At 37.1% G+C, this 14,494-nt stretch overlaps 8 protein-coding genes across 8 annotated transcripts; 3 read left to right on the top strand and 5 right to left on the bottom strand.

Moving 5' to 3' along the window:
- Nucleotides 1–68: 68 nt before the first annotated feature.
- C9374_013239 (uncharacterized protein) lies at nt 69–887 on the top strand (the record flags this gene model as incomplete). The annotated part of the gene is made up of 1 exon (XM_044689094.1): nt 69–887. One exon carries the CDS (start codon nt 69–71, stop codon nt 885–887), a length of 819 nt encoding a protein of 272 aa, XP_044553648.1.
- Nucleotides 888–1,029: 142 nt separating this feature from the next.
- C9374_013238 (uncharacterized protein) lies at nt 1,030–1,707 on the bottom strand (the record flags this gene model as incomplete). Its single annotated transcript, XM_044689093.1, has 1 exon — nt 1,030–1,707. The coding sequence occupies one exon, from the start codon at nt 1,705–1,707 to the stop codon at nt 1,030–1,032; it is 678 nt and encodes a 225-aa protein (XP_044553647.1).
- A 458-nt stretch (nt 1,708–2,165) lies between these two features.
- Nucleotides 2,166–2,902, top strand: C9374_013237 (uncharacterized protein; the record flags this gene model as incomplete). Its single annotated transcript, XM_044689091.1, has 2 exons — nt 2,166–2,307; nt 2,451–2,902. 2 exons carry the CDS (start codon nt 2,166–2,168, stop codon nt 2,900–2,902), a joined length of 594 nt encoding a protein of 197 aa, XP_044553646.1.
- A 126-nt stretch (nt 2,903–3,028) lies between these two features.
- C9374_013236 (uncharacterized protein) lies at nt 3,029–4,360 on the bottom strand (the record flags this gene model as incomplete). Its single annotated transcript, XM_044689090.1, has 1 exon — nt 3,029–4,360. The coding sequence occupies one exon, from the start codon at nt 4,358–4,360 to the stop codon at nt 3,029–3,031; it is 1,332 nt and encodes a 443-aa protein (XP_044553645.1).
- Nucleotides 4,361–4,978: 618 nt separating this feature from the next.
- On the top strand, nt 4,979–9,293 carry C9374_013235 (uncharacterized protein; the record flags this gene model as incomplete). The annotated part of the gene is made up of 3 exons (XM_044689089.1): nt 4,979–5,121; nt 5,199–5,819; nt 5,891–9,293. The coding sequence occupies 3 exons, from the start codon at nt 4,979–4,981 to the stop codon at nt 9,291–9,293; spliced, it is 4,167 nt and encodes a 1,388-aa protein (XP_044553644.1).
- A 12-nt stretch (nt 9,294–9,305) lies between these two features.
- C9374_013234 (uncharacterized protein) lies at nt 9,306–10,874 on the bottom strand (the record flags this gene model as incomplete). Its single annotated transcript, XM_044689088.1, has 1 exon — nt 9,306–10,874. One exon carries the CDS (start codon nt 10,872–10,874, stop codon nt 9,306–9,308), a length of 1,569 nt encoding a protein of 522 aa, XP_044553643.1.
- Nucleotides 10,875–10,947: 73 nt separating this feature from the next.
- On the bottom strand, nt 10,948–12,499 carry C9374_013233 (uncharacterized protein; the record flags this gene model as incomplete). Its single annotated transcript, XM_044689087.1, has 2 exons — nt 10,948–11,773; nt 11,973–12,499. 2 exons carry the CDS (start codon nt 12,497–12,499, stop codon nt 10,948–10,950), a joined length of 1,353 nt encoding a protein of 450 aa, XP_044553642.1.
- Nucleotides 12,500–12,926: 427 nt separating this feature from the next.
- C9374_013232 (uncharacterized protein) lies at nt 12,927–14,326 on the bottom strand (the record flags this gene model as incomplete). The annotated part of the gene is made up of 2 exons (XM_044689086.1): nt 12,927–13,541; nt 13,688–14,326. The coding sequence occupies 2 exons, from the start codon at nt 14,324–14,326 to the stop codon at nt 12,927–12,929; spliced, it is 1,254 nt and encodes a 417-aa protein (XP_044553641.1).
- Between the last annotated feature and the right edge of the window lie 168 nt (nt 14,327–14,494).

Genomic DNA, 14,494 nt, shown 5'->3' with positions numbered 1-14,494 from the left:
ATTGGAGATCGGAACCTTGGTTTGCTAGAAGTTTTCATTCTCTACTGTATAGATCATCAAATAAGGAAATGAGTTCATCATCAAATAATAACAGTTATAGAGGAGGTGGAAGAGGCGGAGGAAGAGGTGGAGGACGAGGAGGTGGACGAGGAGGTTATCATAAAAATTCATCATCCAATAATGTTGACTCTAGACCCACTCACTTCTTTGCAGTAAAAATCAATTCAACATCTATTCTGGATGATGTCATGAGTTGGCAAGCCTCCGCATTACTTGAACATAAGAATAGAATTCAATCAACAAGTCAGACGGATCAAGCATTTGATTTGGAAGATTATCTCATTGAACGTGAAAAGATGCACTTTACCATGTTTGTCTTGACGCTCGATACACAAGATGATCTGAACAATTGTATTCAAATCTTTAAAAGTTGTCAAGAGGACTTGAAGAAAATTATGCAAAATAATTTAGAACAATTTCCTTTCTCTTTCAAGTTATCTGGCGTTCATACATTTGAAGACAAAGCATTCAAGAAGGGAAGGGTGATTTTTTCAGAGCCAAGCTTTACTCACCAACTAGGACAGAAAAACTTTTTAGATTTGTCGACTTGTATTTATGAAAAACTTAAGGAAAATCATATCAAGGTTGATGCTACCATCAATAATCAAATTCACTGTACTCTTGCAAAAACGAGCAAATCCAAAAAGAAGAATTCACCAAAAGCATTCCCAGAGTATCTGTATCGTCACAAATTTGACACTGTATTTGGAGCTTCAGCTACGGATCAAGGCATTGAGACCATTGGAGAAATACTATTGTGTCGAATGAAAGGACCCAATGGCAGCGATGGGTTCTATCATGTTGAAGAGAGAGTATCTTTGATTTAATTGGTTTTCACTAAGTTCAAGCTCTTTGTCTTGAACAAATTACAATAACAAAATTCTAACCCGTTTACAAAATTTGAAATAATTATTGTTTTATACACATATATGGGTTGATATCAACTATTTACATGGTCACATTTCTCGTTCAATTATCTTCTTCTTCTTCACTCTCGTGAGTTGCATCACTTTCATCACTCTCAGTATAATCTTTATCAAGATCTTCATTGTCATCCAATGCAGAAGCATAATCTACATTCTTATCAGCAAATGGATACAACTTGATTCTCCACAAACTCTCAACAACTTTTGCCAACTCGACATGCTGTATGGTCTTCCTTTTCTTGTAGAGTGTCAATGTTGCTGCCTTATTCAACACCTCAGCAAGGTCGCTATCAATAATTTCACGTGCCATGGCTAAATGATCCCTTCCAAGACGCATGATTCCAGCCATTCGGGCACATCTCTTGATCGATGATGGTTTAATTTGTTGCAATTCCTCTGGTGTTTTTCGTCGTTTCTGACTGGATGAGGCCTCTGCCTTCTTCTTGCCTGCTTTCTGAATACGGGTACCCTTATAGGAGGACGATGGCTCTGCCTTGGAGATCTTTGTCAATGACGTTGGTTCCTTCTTGGAGGAGGAGACTGTGCTGCTGCTGCTACTACTGGTGGATCGGCGTGGAGTGATGGTTTCAATCTTGGGTGCTTCTCTATCTTCGGAGGAAGAAGAAGAAGAGGCAACAGAACGGCGAGGAGTCTTTTGGGAGACCATGGCCTGTATTGCTTGTTTCTTGGGTGTTGTGGAGGAAGGTTTCTTTGGTGGCATTTTCAATCTTAACGGTGTGATGATTTAAAATATATATAATATGATATTAATGATGATGATGATCAAAATATGAGAGTAATAATTTTATAATGTGATATATCTACCTTGTTATGTTTTTATATGATTGGATGAAACCCGTTGATGGCGTTTGTTATTTCTTGGATGAAAATCGACGTTTTGTGTTTTTTTTTGATGTTTCTGATCGTGAAGGCATTCTATTAAAAATCGGTGTGGTCAGCTGCAAAATATTTGTTTTGTCAAATTTTTTTGCGCTGGTATATGTGGCTCTAGATGGCGCCTGATCAATTTACAGTTATTTAAAGAAAAAAAATATCGACTTTCAACAGTTCCGATATTGATTCATCGTTGGAGAAACATCGTGTTCATCTCTCTCTAGAGTTATATTGAATACAGCTGATAAATATTGACTGTAAATATTGTCGGAAGTAAAATTCATCATGTCAGGAAAGGCAACAACAGGAAAATCATGGGCCGATAAATTTGATGCCGTGGCTTTGAATTCAATTTATACAGAAACATTTAAGAAAGAGCACAAGCATTATAAACTGAAGGAGGAATATACAACTCATCCTGGAAGAAGTATGTTCTCGTAAATTTTAGAAATATTTCCAACATGACTATAATTTTAATAACGGTTATTGGAATTATTCGATTATTTATGTTATAAATATCATCGTGACACTACATAATTCTATGATTCTTAATTTTTTGAATACCACTAGTTGACGTGGTTACAGACAAGCCCAATAAGAGAGGAAAACATTTTTTAGATAAGGACGAAGCACTGATCGAGAGTATAATTTCGCGATTGGCACCAGAACAAATCGAAAAATTTGAACAGACCGTAGGTGAGCCTGTCAACAATCTTCTTTCAAAGAGTCAAAAGCCAGCCACACCGGAGAAGGAAGAAATGCTCAGAACGGCTCAAGAGCAAGATCGTTTGTTTTTAGAGACGAGAGAAAACCTTGCCAAGAAACCTACAGAGCGATTTTCCAAGCCACAAACAAGCGCACAAACGGTGGGATGGTTCCATCAACAAGACACCTCACTTAGAACCACACATTCCCATAAGCCAAAAAAGAGTTGTGAGGAGACATTGTTCGCCAATCACCTTGTACAATTTAAAGCAAATATTAGAGAAACATCTAAAGGATCTGCTCCTCAAAAGAAATAATTTTCTCGAGCTTCAATGTAAATAAAAATACTGGTCGAAAAGCAGACATAAGGTATGTATATATGCTTTTGCGAATGTAACATTTGATACCATGTCAACTCCAAACGACTAATAGTGCCACCATTACTACTTTTTCATAATCTTTTCCCGTGAAATTTCTTCATACCAATCCATATGCATGTTTGCAGCGGTTCTGGCCTGGTGGTTGAATGGACCTGGAAGAGGGCCGTAATACTTCAAAACAATTTGTTGAAATAATTGTTTTTGGAAATTTTCGAATGATGACGGCAGCTCAACAACACTCCCCTCCAAATTCTTAAACAGTACTTGTGAAATGTTGTTGAACCATTTCACTCCAATTCGTACGTGATCTTCTTCCTCTTGGCATATTGTTCGAACAATATTACATGAAATCATATCACCACAACCTGTCATTTTGGAAATGTGGCGATCTCCAGAATCAAGTCCTCTACTCTCCAATACACAATTGCCAATAACCACTCGCTCAAGGAGAGAATATTGAGTGTCTCGGGCCAAATTCCATATAGCCTTATGGCTCGTCACAGCACCGTAGTAGCTACCTAGTGCATTCAATCTCTCGGAAAGGTCGGTAAAGTGTCTTGCCTCATCTTTGGCAATTTTAATAAAATCGTTCATAAAATCAAAAAGATGGAGTTGAGACTCTTCTGTGCTATGGAATGCTATTTCACTAGATTCGTTATAAACATTGCTACACTTTCCCATAATTGGGTTCAATAGGCACATGATCAACGTATGCCAACAGAGGTCTATTGCATTGAGCTCAATATGGGCCATGTTGTGAAGTAAAAGTATAGGATAACTAACTTTGGCTTGTTTGTAGCTTTTTGGGAGCTGTCTCGCGTCCTCAACTAACAGTGGTTTTTCAGGCCGTCCAGGCATGTAATGCTCTCCACAAAATTCGTTCAAATACTTGTTTCGTAATTCTGAGAGTTGTTTTTCAAATCCCTCGTCAAGAGAATTGCTTATAGACCTAGTGGCAATGTCTTTGGGTGTATCATTGTCGGAAGGTAAAAAATGTGCATGATGAGTCAGTGAGACCTTTTCTTCTGCATTGGACGATAACAAAATTTTCATTCCAATTTCGAGAGTGTCCAATAAATGTTGTCTTTTTGATGCATCAAATACAAACTGAATATTACTCTCATTTACTTTATGAATGATAGGATATATATTCCGATAATCAAACGAGAATTTAATATCTAAATCATCAGAAAACGTGATCGTATTTTCAGCAGCTTTATGTGGAGTAGTGCGATATGAAAAATGTCTCTTCGCAGTAGTATCAGAGAACAGACTTAAATCCAATATTCTATTATTCCAAACACTGTTCCGAACCGGCTTCCAAATACCAGTATGTGATGAGGATTGAAGCAGATGTTTGGTTCTAATTCCGAGTGCTGCTGCTCGTTTTATCATTTTTTAAATAAATGATGAAATTTTTCATTGCTTCCTTAATCAAACCTCGAATTACCAACAACAGAAAGAAGTGTATTAACTGTGATGTTGGAAGTATATTCAGTTCATTTTCGTTTCATTGAAGCTAAACGATATTCATCTTAAGATGAATATATTAATGTCTCCAAAACCAAACGTTCTGTTTATATTCATCAACCATACGTTTCTATTTATGTGATTCAGCCTTATTTAAAAAAAAGAACCCCTGCCCATTGAATTGGTAACGCCTTTACTCTTTGAAGCCCTGAAACCAATTCCAATAAAAAACTCGCAAAAAATATTGTGTTCAAACGATACACGGTCGTCGGATCACATTTCGGAAGTGCAAGCGAAGGCTTTGGGTGTTGGCATCATCATCCCACGAATAGTGATATTATTGGTTTTGTACATTGAAACACATAGTGCATTGTATGATCTGAATTGATCCTTCTCAGACCTCTTGAAAATTGATTGACCACAACAATAATTATTCATCAAGATATTTCTTCGGATAAAGAATCATCTACAAACAAAACATCAACCATTTTAATTTAAATATATACAGCAAAAGATCCCTCTTCAAACGATCCGTACATAATAATGAACACATCTTCAAATAATAATAATAATAATAGGCAACACTCGGCCCGCAATGAAGAAAGTACAAAATTTTCTCTTCGGCAAGTTCAAGGTGTAAATGATCTTTCCATTGATGCTAGTGGTGAATTGATGGCTCTGGGAAGGTGAGTATGCGGTTAGTGCTTCTTGTTAATTAACTATTTTAATTTTAAATTAATTTATATTATCTGACATAATGTAGTCGGAACGGCTTGTTAGTGTTTCGATTGCCAACACCCAGTAGTAACAACAGCTCTCTATCATCCTCAAATCTCTCCTCCTCTCTCACCAGCACCAATTCACAATTTTCTTCCGTCACCTCTACTACTGTCAATACTTCGTCCCAACCCACCCTGCTCCTCCAAAAGAGTAAGAAGAATGAGGTGTTAAGTGTTCAGTTTGGTCATGATTTCAATAGGCCACTATTAGCTTGTAGTATCGGAGATGTACTTCAAATATGGGACACCACTCGCTTTCTTTCTTCGTCTACTTTGCATAGTCCCATGAGTTCAAATTCCTCGTTGTCATCAATTTCATCTGCAACCATTGCTGGTGGATCATCTGGAGTCAGAGGAAGAACGTCTTCCAATTCTCAATTTATAAATTCATCAGGAGGGGTTTTGGGATCATCTCTCACTAGCACTGGTGGCTTCTTGAACAATCAACCAACACTCACTGCAGAAGTTGAACAAAACAGATCTTTTCAAGCGCATCAGAGAAGTATCAACGCTATTTCTTGGTGTCCTCATGATGCATCTTATTCAAAGATTGCAACTTGTAGCGGTGATGGATATGTGAATATTTGGGATACCAGACTGCCTTCGTAAGTTTTCAACAATTTGAAAATAATTAGTTCTAAATTTTACTACAATTTTTCTTCAAAAAACATTTTAGAACCCAATGTAAAGTCGCAAGCTTCATTTCATATACAGATATTCCAAGCCTAGTTGCCTGGAATCCAATCGACTCACATATAATAGCATCTGCACACAATGTGGATGTCAGAATTTGGGACATCAGAACTTGCACGTCATCCACAACACCTACAAACAAATTCCTAACTTTCATTTCAGCTCACCATCCTCTAATTTCTTCTATGGATTGGAGCCCAACAAGCGCAACAGAACTAGTGACTGCAGGATCACAAGATAAATTTATCAAAGTATGGGACTATGAACAACATCAAACAATAATGTCTCAACGTGTGGCATTCCCAGTTTGGAAAATTAAATACACACCATTTGGAAAAGGATTAGTATCAATTTCTAAAAAAGATAACCAAGTAAGAGTTTGGAGATTAAATCATCCACAAGGAGGATCAACTAATCACATACCCAAAGAAAGCCCATCTACTTCTTCTGCCTCAACTATTGAACCTATAGAAAACATCAGTATTTTCTCGGGGCATACGGACGAGATTAAGTGTCTCGATTTCAGGACGATCGAAAATAATAATCAACATCAATTAGTAACGTGGTCAAAAGATTTGAGTATTCGATTTTGGAATTTTACACAACAAATTATCGAAGATTTGACGAGCAACGCTGATGGCCTTACTTCAGCCAGCAATAGCAAGGATAACAATTCAAGTAGCTTAGATAAGAATTTCATTCCTTCAAGATCACCAATCGGTATGATGAGTCTTCATTTGTTAGGAAACGAGTGGAGCATCACGAGTATTCCAGATCATATTTTTGAAACAGATCCATCTGCGTTATTTGATCAAACCGTTATAGGAAGTCCTGTGACACGATTAACATTCGATCATGAAATTGAAAAAATAATCTCTGTTTTCAATAATTTGAAGTTTTGCACCAGGGTCAAGGCAAATCAGAACGAAAAGTCAGAAAACATAGAATGTGAGACAAAGTTAAATCTTGAAAAGATGGATAAGAGCGAGCAAGCACGGTATTGCATTCTAGGTATTATCATGATTATTAGGGCAGCTAGCTCTCCAAATTTACCAGTTGCTATTAACGATCTAAAGCTAAAAATCACTTTCCCTAAACTCTATCCTATTAACGCTGCTCCATCCTTTGATTTTCTTCCATCTCGATCCTTTATTTCCGTGCAAGACTTGAAGACGATCAAACAAGCTCTGACATCAGCTGCACATGATGATGTTTTGAAACATCACAACTGTATGCTAAGTTGCTTCCGATCTCTGGTATCCATCTTGGGAAAGATGAAATGGAGAGAGCGCAGAGAAAATGAACAAGATAGTATTACGACTATAGGAATGAACGCTTTCAATTCTCCTTCTTCGCTTGGAATGCCAAAAGTTCTGAGTAGTGCAAACTTGGTGGCAACCAATTTTTCAAAAACATTCGACGAAGAAGTCAATGACAAGCAGCAGTCCTCTGAAAACACTTCAGACAACATTGTAAATTTACTGAAAGACAAACCCGTTTCACAAGACGAGCATACCTATATTGCACATCCAATTAGCGGAGCTCGGTTCTCTCCGTCAGGAGATCTTATTTATTTCAACTCGTGCAGTTTACGTAACAGAAAAAGCAGAGAAGACATTTCTAACAAGAATGATAAGAAAAAAAATGACGTAGATTTTGGTTATAGATACTACTTGGATATGGTTCAAGAATTGAAAACACCATTCTCCTTATCGATTAAAAGCAGAAGCAAAGAGCATGGAGACGAAACTCAAGAAAAACGAAGAAAAAAAAGCACCAAAAAAGATAAGAAATACTTAAAGAATGCCATGACAAACTCAATGAATAGTAGCATAAACGAAGCTATGACTATTTCACAGGATTTAAGTAATAACAGTGATATGAAGCATGATGGGTCAGACCTTATTGATGGTATTAAGGATATAGACAAGGAACAAGATAACAATTATTTTTCGTCGGTCTACAATGATTATCATGATGACTCTACAGAAGAAGACTCCTATTATTCTGCCGAGTTTGACGACGACTCTAGTGAAGAAGGACATACATCATACTATTCCAATCATGGATACATGGGCGAAGAAGAGCACGCTGAAGAAAGTAATAATTTCTCAGCAGATCAAAAGAGACATATTTTCTTCAATGACACTCGAACAGATCCTAGAATTCACACCTACGACATCAAGCACTTGTTGCCTGTTTCTTATTCCCTTGCTCAAAAATATCGAGTTATTGGAAATAGTGCTGTGGATGTGTGTTTATGCAATTCCCAAATTTGTCTCGAAGAGGGTAAGCATGATCTTGCCAAGATGTGGAAAATTCTCTCTCTCATTTTGGATCCACGACTCTTTTACGATAGAACGAAATCAAACTCTGTGAAACCTTCTGCCGTTTGGTCAAATCATGCTTTAGGTAGACGTTTTGTGAAAAAACTCTTGTCGCACTTCCTCTCAAAGCATGATATTCAGACATGTGCCATCATTTCTTGTATATTGCAACTCTCTTACCAATTGGTCTCTTCAGAAATTGCTTCTAGCTCACAACCTACGAATGTTATCCTCAACTCACATTTGAATTTTGATGTTGGTCCAAAATCACGTCCGTGGGACTTTATTCCAATTACTCCAAACAATTCTGAAATGTCCAAAGAGAACATTGAATTGATTGCCAGTACAGACTTGCTTGAGAAAGAATTGAAACCGGTGATGGCCCATGTTCGATTGTGTTATGCAAAACTTCTTCAAAGTTGGGGACTTCATTTACAGAGATGTGAAATTATGAAATACAATGAATCCAATCAAGCCGCACGACGCTTCATGAACGGAACCTCAGAATGTGTGATTGATGTAGAAACGACATCTGTTTCTCCAGCTACAATTGCCAACAGTGACAACAGTGGAGGCATAAGAAGAAGCAATAGCACCACCTCAAGCACCACCACGCCACTCCAATCTCCTTTGACTCCTCATCAACCACAAAATTCATCAGGAGTGCTGAATCCCAAGAAATCCTTTTTACATTGCTCGCTTTGTAGAATACCTGTGAAAGGACTCGTTTCCTATTGTCCTAATTGCAACCATGGTGGGCATGTGGAACATATTCAAAATTGGTTTAAGAGTCATGAAACATGTCCTGCTGGATGTAATTGCAAATGTTCCTCCTATATGGTGTTCTATCCCGTCTCGTCTCCAACGCCTCCTGGTCATGTGAAAAGTTTATCCGTATCAACATCAATTACAAACGGCAATGCAATTTCTGCAGTTAACGTTGACAGAACACCAGAACATAGTAGCACATTTTCCATTAAGAAACAATCGGTAACTCCAAACCCCCAAAGAAATGAGATTGGAGGCATTAACTCGGTCTTGTCCTTCCTGAACTTATAATAAACTCAACACCTAATTTTCTTTTATTTCCTGGGTAGTGAGTTTGATATCACATAACGGATCCGTACATTGTAATGCCTCTGACAATCTACTGTGCAGTTTGTCGAACAAGCTCAGTAATTCATGGGTGACAATTGATCGTCTCTCCACATAGGCTCTGATTACAACATTTTTAGAATTAGCTTCAGTTAAATAAATTTTCAGCCGTCGTTGCTCATAGGAAGTACTTGGTTTGGTCCATTGATATCTCGTAAGGCCAAAAGAAGACAAATATTGCAAGACATCAATTTTTGTAAACATAAATTTCAATTGCTTCTTCTTGGAGTCTGCAACATTGGACACATAGAACGAAAAATCTTCCATTAAAAACCCAATGACACATTCTTCATCACCACTAATATCAATGCATTGTGGAAGTAAATTTTCTTCTAAAATAATGTTACGTCCTCTAATGTTGCTTTTGGTCTTTCTACGTTCTTTCTCTTTTAATCCAAGCAACATGTGAATGTTCTCCAATCGTCCAAATACTTGTTTCGATTTGAGAAATGGAAATGAATTGCTCTTGGCAGCCTTACTATTAAATATCCACTCTCCACTTTTCGTCTTAAACAAGCATGTTCCTCTGCGTAGTTTGGTCATGTACGAGAGGCTGTCCTTGATAGAATCTTCTCTCACGAGTGAAATATTATTTCCATGCTTTTCCAATCGAAATAAATTCCCTCGATGACTAATGATATAAAACAATGTGAACCCTGAATCGTGTGCCATAAATGATCGAGCATAAAAAGGTTCATTCTCATATTTATCAAGAACGAAAATATGATCACCCGATGGAAACATAAATCGACCCAGTGATGTAAAAAATCCAAAGAAATTCACGTCTGTATATGGGTACATGTAAGTCAAGTATTCTCCTTCATACAAGGCATGATGAAAATCCACTCCATGATTTGCATCATCCAATGCTACCATAAACCGATTCACTACATCATAACCATAAATCAAATGTCCTTTTCTGAAATAGTGCAAATACTTTGGATGGACTCTATAATTCTCAATACAAATGTGAGCTGCATATTTGTAAAAGGCTTGATGATCCTGAACATTGATCCATGTTGAATAGTTATCAACATATTCAAACCATACATCACAAACTTTCTCATCCAACATTAAAAACTCTTTACTGTAAGGTCCTCCGAGATCAATATATCTGAATTGATTGCCATGATAAAGTACATGTCCGGACCTACCAGTAGATTCTTTCAATGATGAAATTTGTACGTTGGTATTACTATTATTCTGTACCATGATGATCTTATTTCTATTTTCCATAGGAATCTTGATGAGATGGACATCATCCACCATGAAATTTCTCTTGCTCAATGTTTTTGGTCCAAATTCATTCCAAATATCTAAATAATAATCATCATCAAGATAGGCTTCGGATTTTTCATGATACCATCCATCCACGGCATATTCATCTGGATGATACTGAGAATAGGATGGAACGGGAATGTAATGCGTTTTTAAAGTAATTTTGGTGGTTGGTTTGTTATTGTCTGATGATGATTGTGAAATCATTTTTTTCTTCTCAATTTCGAAATGATAAAAATTCCATCATTAATTTTATAAAATTGTTACACCTAATGATACATTAATGTGAAGTTGTGTGAGAGGAAGAAGATGAAGTACTTGTCACCGATTTGGTATTTCGTTTTCGTTCGATGGCTCGTCTTCTCTTTAACACAACTGGAACGACAATTTGTTCAAACATTTCATTCACATTTTCCATAGTCTTGGCACTCAATTCCACATAAGCCACTGCCTTAATATCTTTCTTAACTTTGAGTGCATGTTCTCTAATTTTTTGCAATTGTGGACTTTCACTGGTCTTGGGAATATTTCCAAACATGTGATAAATGGATTGATTGCGTCTACGAGTATCGGTTGGAATTTTGTGATTCATGAAAGAGGGCGACAGTGAAGAAGGTGAATTGGCTGATGATACGGATGCAGAATTTGGATTGGAATCGGAAGCCATTTGAATTTCTGAGCTCAGAGTCTCTTGATTACTATTATTATTAGGAGAAGTCTGTTGTGAATCTGTTTTAACAAGATCCAACTTGGTTCCTACAAGAATAATTGGAGGAATATTATCAGTAATGTTGTGACCTGCTGATGTGACTTGACTGTCACCATTCGTTGCTGATGAAGAAGAATTGACGATAGTGGATGAATCCGTGGTCGTGCTGCCTCCTTCAGTAGTGGTTCCTCCTCCAAATCCGAAATATGAATAAATGGCTCCAAAGAGTGACAAAACACCTCCTCCTTGATGTTTATGAGTTTGGAAATACGAGGTGACTTCATCGTACCACTTGGCATGAAGATTTTCAAGAGAGCGAGGATCATCCAGAGAGAAACAAAATAAAAATACATCAGCAGAGGCATAATCTGACAAATCAGAACGTAAACGGTCATATCTGTTGTGTGATGTCGATAATGGATTTCATTCGGGGTGAGTATGATGAAATTTAGTCATTGACATTGAAATCGATGGGAAATTGTCGTTGGATTCAATCCATTGGTTTCGTCATTCCAAAAATATTGGCGAGTTCAAAGATTGTGTTTAGAACAAGAATAAATCCATATAAATATTGTTGTGACATGTCAAGTACTTACTCTTCCTGTCCCGAAGTATCACATAATTGCAATGAAATAAAAGTGGTTTCTTCCTTTTCGAATGGTGGTGCCATGGTCAATTCATCCGTCGTGGAAGACAAGGTCGATGAAATATTACTTTCATTCAATTTGTTAGAATTCTGCTGAGTCGTGCTCGAAGAAGAAGAAGCTTGTTGTTGTTGTGGTTCCGTACTACTACTTTTCATCATGACGTTGGATGAAGTAATTGACAAATTTGGAGATTTTGTATGACTGTTATTATTGTTACTAGAATCTTCGACAGGTATTGTCATCTTTGCCAATTCCTCTCCATTCAGTGAATGTTGTTGTTGTACTTGATTTGAGTTATTCATCATGACCGATGGTACTTTTTGTTGAGGAACCACGGCTTCAACGGTTTTACAATAATTATCTAAAACGGTTGGAACATAATCTTCAGGGAAAATACCCTCGCAAGTATAAGAGATGAGAAGGTTGGTCTTACCGACAGCACCATCGCCGATGCAGACACATTTAATGATGTCCATTTTTTTTTCTAGTTGAGGCTGTTTTTTGATGGATGCCAAAGGACCATTTGTGTTGATGACTGTTGACAGGAGTTGAAAAAAATTACTGAACGGACCTTAACCAACCTTATTATCTTTGTGTCTGTACCTTTAATAATGAAGTATGGATCGTGTGATTGCAATTGTCATGAAAATTACGAGATAAGAACCGTCGCATTAGAATTTTTTGAGGGAAGCCCAATAACAGGAATATCTCTCAATTGTATCTTAGAATTTCAAACTCTGTACGATCCATAGGTTCAACATTGTAAAAGATAAACTTGCTCCCGCGATTGGTTCTATGATAAGGTCCGATTCAAAGAATGTTTGATTCCTTATTTGTATTAAATTAATAACGAATATTCACAATAATTATTATTACAGTTAGATCTTACATGTACATTTGGAATTACAAGTAAAGCTTGAGTCTGGTTGACACTACCGAGTCACACATTGGGCATCGTTTCAATGCGTAGGCACATCTATTACAGTAGACATGGCCACAATTCAAGGCACAATCCTTATTCTGCTCCATGCAAACCATGCATTCGTTGACTTCACTGGGTTGAGCAGTAGCCATATTACTGCTGTTTATAACCATTTCGGATGTTTCTATGGAAGACAGTGAATGCTGATCGTTGTTGGTTTGTTCCGTGTTTGTGAGATTGTTCTTTGGAGATTGTTGTTGTTGAAATTTTCGAAAGTGAGATTTGAGAAATAATAATTTAACCTCTCGAAGTTTGAGGTCAGAATGATTCACTGGTATCATGAGCTCATTCCTGATTCCAAGTGTTTTTCTCTGATCGACAATATCCTTATAAATTGAAAATAGTTCAATATCACATGTGTAAAATACACCTTGGTCATGACAAACTTCCAGTGGTTTGTACTTTCCTGGTTCATATTGCAGCATGACCTGCAATAGTGTGTTTTTTCGTGATTCATCTAAATACTCTTCAATATTTGGAATGATGGGTTGCACATGACCAATGCTTATAGTATCAGGATAAATGGACTTGTATGCCTTATAGCCAAGATAACCAACACCACCAACCACAGCCGTAGGAATGAGTCCTACAGCTCCTACCAAAGCTCAACTCCTACAGCTTTCACTAAACTCAATGATTCAGATTTGCTTTTCAGTTTTCGAGCGTAAGTCCTTTGCCAAACCTCCTCGGAATCTTGTGGTCGTTCGTTAACTAACTGAACCTGTGACAAATCGTATAATACAATATTATCTATTGAATCTTGAGACTTTTCCCGTAAACTCGTGAGTTGAACGCGAGCGAAGGCTTCTTTGAGAATGATTGCTCTAAATTTCAAATCCCGAAATGGCAATTCTTCTTGCACTAGTTGCCGTAATGCATACACATAGGCATCGCTACCTTGAACAGAAATGTAACGAGCTCCGTGATGTATGACTCGTATGGGAGGTAATGAATGATAACGGATGGAGCCTGATTTCATTCCTCGTACGAATTGATCGATTGATAAATTTACAATAGAATCGTGATCATCATTGGAAGAAGTTTCATCGGAATCACTCCCATCAGCATCATCACGATTTAAATTAGAATTTTCATTATTATCATCGAGAAGATCGTTTTGATTATTTTCGATGCAATATTTGGGAATGGAAATCTTTTCATCGGCCATAACAATAACTTTCTTTGTCAATTGAATGGCGAAAATATCAACCCATGCTTCCTTCCCTTCGTCCGCATGCATTCTTCGCGAGAGAGGATTATCACAGGACAACAACTGATTGGCACCAACTGCCATTGAAACGCCAACCAACAATTTGAACATTTTTTAATATTTGAAATTTGTTACAATTTGGATCCAAGCGTTTGTGTGCTCTAATACTGTAAAACATAAAACACAACCAATTTTAGGAATACTTTTTGTTTTTACTGGTGATGAAAATTAATGTTAATAATAATTTATTCATCTCGATCGATTGATGGAATTAGTATT

The sequence above is a fragment of the Naegleria lovaniensis genome (assembly GCF_003324165.1).
Source record: "Naegleria lovaniensis strain ATCC 30569 chromosome Unknown tig006, whole genome shotgun sequence".
Taxonomy (NCBI): domain Eukaryota; phylum Heterolobosea; class Eutetramitea; order Acrasida; family Naegleriidae; genus Naegleria; species Naegleria lovaniensis.
This window is presented reverse-complemented; position numbering and strand designations above follow the sequence as displayed.